This window comes from Vicugna pacos, chromosome 10 (genome assembly GCF_048564905.1).
Source record: "Vicugna pacos chromosome 10, VicPac4, whole genome shotgun sequence".
Classification (NCBI taxonomy): domain Eukaryota; kingdom Metazoa; phylum Chordata; class Mammalia; order Artiodactyla; family Camelidae; genus Vicugna; species Vicugna pacos.
This window is the reverse complement of record NC_132996.1, coordinates 60,437,312-60,448,168: the sequence shown is the minus strand read 5'-3', so window position 1 is coordinate 60,448,168 and position 10,857 is coordinate 60,437,312. Positions and strand designations below refer to the sequence as shown.

General features: G+C 50.5%; 1 protein-coding gene and 1 long non-coding RNA gene across 6 annotated transcripts in view; one reads left to right on the top strand and one right to left on the bottom strand.

The window, feature by feature from the left end:
* Positions 1–4,591: 4,591 nt before the first annotated feature.
* On the top strand, positions 4,592–5,958 carry LOC140698779 (uncharacterized). The gene is made up of 2 exons (XR_012076727.1): positions 4,592–4,727; positions 5,613–5,958. It is a non-coding gene; the product is annotated as an uncharacterized lncRNA (long non-coding RNA).
* Positions 4,892–10,857, bottom strand: part of ATG13 (autophagy related 13) — a 40,758-nt gene continuing 34,792 nt past the window's right edge. For 4 of the 5 annotated variants that reach the window (XM_015246119.3, XM_072969876.1, XM_072969875.1 and 1 more), the window contains 6 exons: positions 10,532–10,668; positions 8,398–8,512; positions 7,754–7,831; positions 7,468–7,584; positions 6,789–6,917; positions 4,892–4,988 (listed from right to left, as the gene is read on the bottom strand). In XM_015246119.3, coding sequence (XP_015101605.1) covers positions 4,911–4,988; positions 6,789–6,917; positions 7,468–7,584; positions 7,754–7,831; positions 8,398–8,512; positions 10,532–10,668 — 654 coding nt within the window. In that variant the 3' untranslated portion in view covers positions 4,892–4,910. The remainder of the gene's footprint in view (positions 4,989–6,788; positions 6,918–7,467; positions 7,585–7,753; positions 7,832–8,397; positions 8,513–10,531; positions 10,669–10,857) is intronic. The other variant, XM_031690618.2, reaches the window with a different exon arrangement.

The following is a 10,857-nucleotide window of genomic DNA, read 5'->3' as shown; positions in this document are numbered from 1 at the left end:
TGGGGGGCTTGTACTGTGAATCAAGTGTTCACATTCACACTTAATGACTTCCTTGGCACCAATCATGTATTTCACCTTTGCACTTTTTATATTTCAATAAAAAAGGAGATGGAAAACTGCCCATCTGGCTGTTAAGGGAATGGGCATGGAGGTTCAGAACTGAGTGGGAAGTGTGGTGTGATGAGGAGAGCACATGATGGGGCCTCAGGAAGTCCCCTCCCTAGTCCCGCTGACCCCTTCCTCATCCTGCTTACTTGTGAGTGGACATGAAGCTTGACCATCTTCCAGGCTTAGAAGTATGAACAGTCACTTTCCATGTGTTTGCACCTGCAGCATTCCAGCTGGCTACCAAGTGCTACATCCTATAACCAGGACCTCTTTCCCCAGAAGAGTGGACTGTGGAGACCACAGCACGGGCTTTAGAGTCAGACCAGGATTTGAATCCTAGTTCCATCACTTTACAACCAGCTCTAACTGGTAACAGTCATGTAACTGGCACCCCCCTCTGAGACTCTTTCTTCTTTTCTCTGAAGATGAGATATAGTCATCCCTCCCTATGTGTGGATGGTTGGTTCCAGCCAACACCACCACCACCCGCCCCATGATTCCAAAATCCGAGGATGCTCATTCCCTTATGTAAAATGGCGTCATATTTATCATCCACACAATCCTCTCATATACTTTAAATCATCTCTAGATTACCTGTAATACCTAATACAGTGTAAGTGCCATGTAAATGGTTGCCAGCATGTAGCAAATTTGTTTTGCTTTGGGAGACTTCCTGGAATGTTTTTCTTCTGAATATTTTCTACCTGAAGTTGGGGGAAATCTCGGATATGGAACCCACAGATGTGAGGGCCAACTATACTACATTCGTATAGCAGCCAGGGTTGGCACCCTCATTTCCTAACCATCCTGCTCCTCCCCACCCTCCTCTCAGCCTGAACCTTGACTGTTTCCACCTGCCACCTAGTCAGATGGAGGCTATGAAAGATCCAGTCTTCCTTTCCTCCGTTAAACAGATTTTGCTTTGTTTTAAAGGTTAAGATTAATGTAAAATGTATTTGTATTTTGCCGCACTTAAAAAAAAAGTTTGTCATGGGATGGGCAGGTCAGAACTTCACTTGGTACAGTGGTCAAGTTCCAGCTGTTTATTGCTTTTCTGCTGCTTGGCAATCAGGAGGCTATGGTGGCCTCAGTCAGGCCTGTCTTTTTCTCCTCGTTGCTTGTTTGGGCTGGAGAAGCCAGGCCAAAGATGCAGGATCAAGTGATGGTGTTAAAATGATATTTATAAACACAGGCACTGAGCTCCATGAAACCAGTCCCCTGCACAGCTAGGACTTTCGTCCAGGTAGCTTGAACAGAAGGCGCAGGCAGCCTGTCTCCCTGGCTCTGCTCAGCTCTAAGCTGGGTGACTTTACAACAGAGAGGCAGTGACCCAGGGAAATGACGAGACAGGGCAGTGGGAGATGGAGAGCTGTTTACTTGGGCTGGGCTCCTGGCAGGGCCTCTGCTGAGTGACTCAAAAGCCAGTTTACCCCGGCCTTGGCAACACGGGTCTCCAGGGGCGGAGTGTAGGGAGACAGCTTAAAGGGGTAGGACACTACCATCAGACACGGGGCAACTGAAAACTTGGCTTTTGGGAGACCCCAACTGAAGGTGAGGACTCCAAGGACAGTCTTTCCACCATTTCTGACCCAGGGGTTGGGTGACCACCCTGACTGGCTGCATAGTCCGGTATCATGGTCCATGTCACATGCAGTTCACTAACAGCAAGGGCTCCCAGGGCTCATAGTGGCGGCAGTGGGTGGGCCCATTCTTTTCAGCCCCAGATTTGGGCCGAGTTTAGAATTTTCTCACCAACTCTCCCCTGTCCTCGGGCTTGGCCTCAGCCTGCAGGGTGTTCTAGGCAACCAAGACAGCACTTACCAGCTCTGTTAGTCTCTGGCCTCTAGAACCACCTCTGCCTCTGGGGCACGGGCTCCACCTTCCACTCCCTCCCCACACTGCCCACCACTGGCAAACTACCAGGAGGGAGGAGCTGGCTTTGCCAGAGCTGAGACACCTGCCTTGTGAGCCCCTGGGGGCCAGGCAGGAATCATCCCCGCAGGGCTTTTCTACTTTCCCTGGCTTCTGAGAGGCCCTCCCAGTGCCCTGGCTCGAGCTGTCAGGCCAGGTCAGCCAAACAAACCTGCACAGCCCTGGACTTCCTGCTACTTCACCCCATTCCTTCCCTTCTGTCTGGTTTGCACAGCCATGACCTCTCACAGCAGATCAGCAAACATCCCAGGCAGTTTAGGGAGCCCCCACCACCTGCCTGGCCTCTGCTGGAAACATGGCAGAGACCTGCCAGCTGTCTTTCCCTCTGAGCCAAACACTGCTGCCCAGGGCGAGTGGTGAGCATGCCATGAAGGGAGGATGGGGAGCTGAAGATACTGGCCTAACAGTATGAAGGTTTCCCTATGGACACACTTGACATGCATGCCTACTTCATACACATTATCTCACTGAATAGTCACAAACAACCTCTGAAATGGGGACATTACAGCCAAGGAAAATGAGGCTCTAAGAGGTTCCCTGACCAGCCCAAGGTGGCACAGCTGGAAGTGGCCCAGCCCCCAACTCCAAACAGCCTGCCTGGCTCTGCAGCCTGCGCCTCACGTGGCACCGCTCCTCCCTCCATGGAGCCTGTCGGTGACCCGGGCCTACAGAAGTGAGCTAGGTTTTTAGACTTGTAGGACAGGAGGTTGTAAAGTACAGAAAAAAAATTTATTGAAAATCTCTTGAATACATTGTAAAGTATAGCTCCATATTTCCAAATAAAGTAGGCTGGAGGAGGGGGAGGGGCTCTCCCACCTGGAGACAGGTGATGGTCCCAGCCCTACCCCGGGGGTGCTGCGGGGGTCAGTCTAGGGCTCATACCTTTCATTGTACAGGGCTGAGGGGCAAGGGCCGGCCTTGACAGTTGTTCTGCTCCTCCCAGGCTCAGCTCAAAAGTCAGGGCTCAGCCTCCCTGGCCTCTCACTGATGGGGTCCTGAAGAAAGGCTGCTGCCTGCAGAGGCCAACAATAAGGAATCAAAGAGGAAAATGGCTAACAGGCCTTTTCACATTTGGCCTTGGAAGGAGGGCAGAGGCTGAGATACTGGGGTGAGGTAGGGGTGGGGGTAATCAATAACTTACCAGGACCTTCAGTGGGGCCTTGGGGGTAAACCTGGGTTGGTTTAGCAGGCCATGGTATGCTCTGGCCCAAAGTCAGGTGGGTCAGTTGGACGCCACTCCTGGGAACACTTCTTTGCGGCAGCAGGATGTGCAGAGGTAGGGCTCAGCCCGACTGAGACAGCATCAGAGCTGACCCCAGCCCTCAGAGATCAGCCTCACAGGTGGGGACAATGTCATATGCATTTACTAACAAGCAACTGAGGGCCACCTGCTCTGCTGCAGAACAGCTGCTGCCAGTGAAGACCCCAGGTGGGCCAGGAGGAGTGGGGTGGGCCTTGTTTTCCTTGGCTGTGACTACCAGTTAGGCTGCGAGGAACAGATGGTCAGTGGGTGAGGCCAGGCCCTTGACTTGCAAGTAACAATTCCTGAAGGGTTAAGTCAATTGTATGCCCAGCTGTGGTTTCTCAACAAGAAACCAATCCAATCAGTAAACCTCAGGGTGGGTTAAAGAAAGGTGGTGGCCAGGCCCAGGCAGGAGGAAAGGCCCATTACCCAGCTCTGAGAAACAGGAACAAGTGTCCCAAGAGGAGGGGCCTGTCTGGCCTTCCCCGGGGCCGCAGCGGGACACACACAATGCCCCTTGAGCACGGCATGTGGCACAACTCTGAGGAGTCATCACATTTCACACCCAAGACTTCCTGGGCTGCCAGAACAGCGTCAGTCACTTGGGAGAAGCTGGGAGAGAGATTCCAGGCTCTTGTCAGGAATATGGACGTGTCCAGGGTAGAGCCCGTTGTCAGTTCAAATGCAGCGATTCTGGGAGGTTCTGTTGCCCTCAGCCAGCTCCATTCTTGGATCCCACCTTATATATATACGGGAAGGAAGATCCTCAGAGCAGCAAACCCGAATCTGAGGAACCTCCATGGGAGGAGGTGCTGCCCCAGGAAGAGGCCCTCCACCTTCCCCAAGTGAAAACATCTAACCTCAAACATATTTTCTCTATAAAATATCTGATTTCTCTGAAAGTAATAAATATTTACCATGTTCTATAACCAAGGAGCAGCAACAGGGGGAGGAAGGAGAGGATAGAGAAGAACCTTTGCTGTGACTCCAATGACAGAATCCTAGAGACTCAGGATTCTGTTTCCATGTAGCTGAGCACAGGCAGCCACCAGGGCTGCTCGGATGGGCTGGCACAGCCTTCAAAGGTGGGAACGGCTGACTTTAGAGTTCCCATCATCTTGGGCAGGAGGCCTGCCATATTGCCAAAAATACAGGCACGGGGCAGAGAGAGAGAGGAAGAAGATACCAGAACTAAAGGAGAAAAAAAAAGACCTAAAGGGGCCCTTCCTTCCTCCCTCCCCCTGGCACTGTCTCCTTCCTCTTTCTGCCTCCACACCAGTCCCTGGGCTACCAGCTGGAATGTCAAATGGCTGATGGTGAGGGGCCAGCTGCAGGGCAAACCCGGAGCAGGGGGCCGGCAGGAGGAGCAGACTGACAGCCTTCGTGAAGCAGTTGCCCAAGGCGGTGTAAGCAGAGGGCCCTCCCTGTTGAAGGAGGCCAAAGGGTGAGTCCTCTTAAATGTTATCACGGGCTTTCACTGCTGCCATGAGTCTCCCTGTGGGGGAAACCAGCCTCCCTTCCACCTGGCTTGGAGCAGGATGAGGGATGGGAGCAGCTGACGAGTGGAAGGCTCTGTCTCCTGGGATCACAAAAAGGGGAGGCTGCTGGTACTCGAGGACACCAACTTTTACTGCAGAGTTTCTACAAAGGCATCAAATTCTCGGACATTCTTCTCGTGCACAGCCAGCTTCTCTGGTAGTGAGTCCTGTACCGGGAGGGGAAAGAAAAGCTGCTTATTCAGGCAGGGCCTTGAAGTCAGCCGTCACCCAGGCTGAACAGAGTGCGGCAGAGCCTGGCTCAGCAGCACTGGGCCGGAGAGCCGAGCGCCGAGCAGGCACCGGCCAGTGGTCGTCTGTCCAGCAGGCGACAGTGGGGGCTGGGGAGGTGAACAGAACAGCCTAGGAAATCCAAGCAGGCCACACACACAATGAGACAGAAAAGGACCAGGCCAACAAGAGGATGACACAGAGAAATTCAACGTTGAAATATCTCTGGCACAGATTAGACGGACACTAGAATACAACAGTAGGTTTAGACCCCTACAAATTCAGAAAGTTTACGAATGATTTCTTCATAGCCTGTGTGGGGCAGGCATCAGAATCCCCTGGGGGCACACGAACAAGGCCGTCCCAGTCACACTCCCAAGAGACTGTGACTCAGCGGGTCTGTGGTGAGGCCGAGGAATCTGCTGCGTCTTCACACCAGCTGAGGAGGGGGTGGGTTAGAGGGGGTTGAGAGAGAATGAAAAAGAGAAGACAACAGAACCACAAGGAGTTAAGTTTAACTGCCCTCAGGTATCAACTGTTAATTAAAATTTGGCCCTAATCAGGTGGTCTGTCTCCACTGATGGATGAATCCGCACCTCTGAAGAGTTCAACCATCGCAGAAGACGTCCTGATGGGCACTAGGTACCTGGCAGAGGTGGGACGCTCTCCTGCCACAGGACTTACAAAGTGACCCAGACACACCAGATGCCTGGGCAGGTTTGGGAGACCGGGGCAATGGGCCAGTACTGGCGGCAGCATCACGTCGAGAGCCTTTGGACTCCAGTTCCTTCCAAGCACATTTCAAACAAGAGGCCAGGGAATCAGTGTTTAAAAGCCTAAAATCAGAAGCGGGAATGTCTGGAATCAAAAGTTTTGTTATGCCAGCTTGGTGTAACCACCAGCAAGTTATTTGTTCTCAGTGTCAGTTTTCTCATCTGTAAACCGCGATAATAAGAAAACCTACCTCATGAAGATTCATGAGAAAAATGCTTGGCACCTAGAAAGCCTCAAAAAATCTTACTACTACTAATGACATTATTACTGCATTGTGACTATTACTGAGCATGCTTCTCTGTCCAAAGCAAATCAAGGCAGCTATTCCTAGATTACTATTCCTAGAGCCATTCCTCTGATTTCAATATAGGAGGTGATGTTCCCACCTCAGGCAGAGAGACCCTTACATCTGACTGTGCGGCTGTGCAGGGCGCTCCTCTGCCCTTCAGAGGCAGGAAACAGGAAATGCCCTAAACAGGGATGTGGCAATTACAGTCAGTATCAGGACATCTGGTTTAACACAAGCAGCAGAGAACGAGCTCTCTGAGGGAAGGGCAAAAACACCAACACGCTGGGCCTTCCACCTCTTCTGGTCTGTACCATGGCGTCAGCCTGGCAAGCTTAACAGCTGATGGCAAGAGCTGTTGGAGCAGCCAGGCTCTGCAGCATCAGCAAGTAGGAGACATAGGGCACCAAACAGGAGTGTGTGAGAAATGCCGCTAGAGTGCAGAGAAAATGAGGAAGTGAGCGCAAGCAAATTCAAGATAATGACTGCCAGACACGACGCAAATCTCAAGTGCGATCACAGGAAGATCATGGTCTAAAAGTGTCCTGTAACAGGGAAGATGGGCCGTGGCAGGGTGGAAAGGAACAGGAAGAAATTTACAGGCCTCTAGGGCAGGAATGACAATCAAAGGGGGAAGGGAGGTCAGAGGATGAGGTGTGTGGGGAAGGGGTTTCCATACCAAGTCCTCAGCCATGGACTGTGCCCCAATATCTATGGAGAGGCTGCTCAGCTGAGGCGGGTTCTGAAATTCACGATAGAAGGTCCCCAAGTCCATCGGAAGAATGTCATCTTTAGAAAAAGCTGGTTTCTTAAAAAACAAGACAGATTCAAGTTTAGTTTGCCTTGGACCACAGAGAAAAATCTGAGGGCATAAGCTATTAACAACCCTCTTTCCTTCCGGTAGTTATCAAAGAAAAAGTTCCTCTAGGTTTATCTTGGAGAGAGGAATCTTTACACCTCTCCCTTCTGGGCAGCTGAATTAATCCTGGTGATGACTCCCCTCTCCCCTGGGTGGGTTTAGGTCCCTTTCCTTCACACTCCTTTCAGACACAAAGGCTATCCATTCACAAATAGGACCTGTGTGGATACCATTGGAAAATCCCATTTCAAGTTGAATTTCAACCAAAGACAAGACATAAAATGCCTTACTGCTCATGGGCCTCCAAATGTCTCCCCAAGCAGGGTATGAAGGCAGGTTCCCCACTTAAAATGCACAGCCAGCACCCGCTGCCCCATTCCCTCTGTCTATACTGGCCCATCTGACCCTGTGAAGGAAGAAGTCCTGTTCCAGTGCAATGGATGCTTCCAGGTTAATCTCCCTGGAAGCAGCAAAGGTCAGGAAGGTGATATCAACTTACGAAGTCGATCATAACAAAGTCGTCCTGGGTGTTGCCACTGCTGCCCCCACTGGAGCCATCAGACAGCAGGCTGCCCTGGAGAGGAGATGTAGTCTCTGGGGAATCTGGAGGATTCACCTGTTCCAGAATAAGGCAGAGGTAGGGGCTGGCTCTGTGCACTGGCTGCAAATCCATGAGCCAAGGGGCATGGCTAATGGTCTGTGGAGGAATACTGACTCGCCCAGCAAGGACGACGACTCCGGCACTACCTCCCTGCAAAGTCCACTTTAGTCCACCAGGGACTCACCATGGGATCGGCGTCCTCCAGCTCCACATTCTTAGGAGCAAACATGGCAAAAGGTATGTCCAAACTGGTCAGGGTCACCTGATGAGACAGGGGAGAAAGTATCAGTCCCCCTCACCACCCCCACCCCAGCCTGTGTGCTTCATTAGAGGCCACCAGAAGCCTGGAGGTCCAGCAAGTTTGCACACCCAGGCTCCTGTCTTGTTGCAGACCCCACCCCCAACAATCTCCTCTGCCTCCCACCACATGCCCACAGCATCAACAGGGGTGAAGGCTCCCTAGGACCTGGGGACTCAGCTCTGGAAGTCTGACTAACAGTAGTTCAGTAACAACTGTTCTTCACTGGCAGAAGTGAGGTGGAACCTCCTAGGTCAAGTTAAGCTGAGGCAATGACACTTCAGTGCCATGTGTCTGCACTAAATGGCATAGTCTCCCTCAACTATGTGATCACAGAGCAGTAGTTCTTAATTTCTTCTGGAGGGATGTCACAGGTTATTAACTCTCTTCAAATAAATTCACGCAGTTGTGCATGTACCCACACATACACAAACAACTCTGCGTGTGATTTCAGTGGTTCCACTATCCCAGGTAAGGCCTTACTCTAAGGGCTCAGATATTCTCACAGGTGTCAGGGGCAGAAAAATCACCTGGTTGATGGGTTTGTTGACAAAAGCCCCCACTTTCCGGACAAAGATGGTCTCCAAGACGTCATGGGGGGAGGCTCGTCCCTCACTGCTGTTTGATACAGTTTCAGTATCCTCGCTAGAGAAGAAAGGTAATGTTGGTACTCATTCTCAAACCACAGCAGAACTTACTTCATTCCCCAGAAATCTGTCTTGCGGGGCTGCAGCCTAGGGCGGGGGTTGCCCCTCACCCGCCCACCTCATGGGGAATGGCAAAATGCAGGCTGGCTGCTGCCACTGTCACCCTCCTATGTGAGTTGAGAGGAGAGGACTGCATTTCCTGGAAACAACCAAAAATTACACATATGTGAATAAAACTTAGTGTTACAATTGTGTGAAGACTGCATAAAATTAATTTTTAATACCAATGATAAGCATCAGTCACTGTGCAGACATATAGGCAAGCAGCTCTTATAAATAACTGTAATTTTATATTAATCTATTACATACATAGCCAGACTCAAGATTGTAGCTTTTCCCTGTCTTCTTTTTGTTTTGTTATCTAAAGATACTGTAAGACTGCATAGCTTACAGTACAATATTAAATTTAAGCCTTACCTCACAAAGGATGTTGCCATTATTCCAAGTCCAGAGTCCAAAATTTGACTCCTTAGATAGCCAGAGCATTCTCCACCCATGACAGTTTGTCTGGGTTGAGGTCCTCTGTGCTCCATACCATATTTCCTCCCCCATCTTCCCCCCAGTCATCCCTCTGTTCAGCAAGGTCTTTCAACACCACATTCGATTTGGCTGCTCTCATTCCCTCCCTGCAGACTGATACTGAGTCCTGGATGATGGGGGGCTCCAAGCAGCAGAAACAAGGGCCCTTACTGTGGCTGCCAGACTAGTAGTCACAGCCCTGCAAGCAGCAGAGGATGGGAAAGTCCAAAAGCAGGGGCTCAAGATGGGGAAGAACTGTGCCGTCCAAGTGGCCTCTGGACTCCAGCCAGCAGGGAGGACCAGCACTAAGGAAAGGCCTAAGCTCTGACAACCTACCCCTACACAGGGTCTTTTCTTCAGCTACTCCTGGTCATGACCCAGGATTCAAGGCTCAGAACACCAGAGTGTAAAATGGCTAAAAGGATCCTCCTTTGATTATGTAACAGGGGGAGGGACAAGAGGATGGAAGTTTGGGGAGCCAGGAATGAAAGTAATTACTTTTCCTGATGGATGGCACAAAAATATCTTCCCAAACAATCCCCCTCCCACCACTCGACTGTGGGAATGGAAAAAGCCCCAGGAATTTCTATTATCCGAAAGTTCACTTAGGATGTGGTGGGGCAATCAACGTCATTATCTCTGGGGCCCTCCATGTAAGGGAGGGCAGAGCAGGGTAGGGCAGCCGCAGCTTCCCACAGAACTCCAAGTGTAATGGAAAGAGCCAGCAGGGGCTTTGCAGTCTGAGGAGCTGGGCTTGTGCCCGGCCATTTTGTGAGCTAATTGCTCTCTTAGGCAAATTACTTAGTCCTTCTGAGACCCTCTTTTAAAAGGAAGTAACAATGGTGATTTTTGCAGGGTGGGATTATGGGAACTTTCATTTTCCACATAATGTCTTCAAAATTAGAATTTTCCAGACTATATCACTTCTGTAAACATAAAAGACAAAAGTTTTTTTTTAATTTTAATGAAAAATAGTTGTTTCTAAAGAATAGCTGTTTCTAAAGAATTATAAACATAGTAGAAAAAGAAAAATCAATCCTAACCTCCACCACAGATACACCGTGACCTTGGACGTCAGGCTTACAGTTAACAACACCCTTGTTCTGGTTTCGGGAAACACTGAGGACGCCGCCAAGGGAAGTAAACTTGGGGTAAGGGAAAAACATCTGAAAAACACCTTCACCGGATGAGAGGATGAAGAGCCAAGCAAGCCCTTGCTGTTTGCTGTTGGTAGCAGTGCCCAGAGCCAGCATCTTCATGTACCAGCTGCAATGTAAGATTTTCATCGGGCATTTTAAGGATTCCACATTTACCACACAAATGTCAAGCCTGAGCCAATGCTGAAAGCTACTCTTCACTGATACTAAATAAGCACGTGTCAGGGAGGACAGGCCCCCTGGCTGATCTGAACAGTGGCAGAGCCAAGACGTGAACTCACCTGCTGGAAGGTGTGGCAGCACAGTGGGCGCCATCAGAAGGGGTGCAGGTTGCCACCCTCTCCTGGTCAGCTTGGGTACCATGGGCAGGCTGGTTGGGAGCAAGTGGTACCCCACCTTCCTTCCCCGGAACCATTAGCTTTGTAGAGAAATGAAAAAAACACCATGAATCATGGCAGTACCATGTAGAAGAGGAAACACAGCCTAGCATGAAGGTATCCGCTCTCCAGCTTTTCCATCACCAATGCTGCCACCAAGTGGGCAGGAAACCTTGGAAATCTTTATCCTCTGGGACTCAGTTAATGGGAGACATGCAAGGTAAGCACTA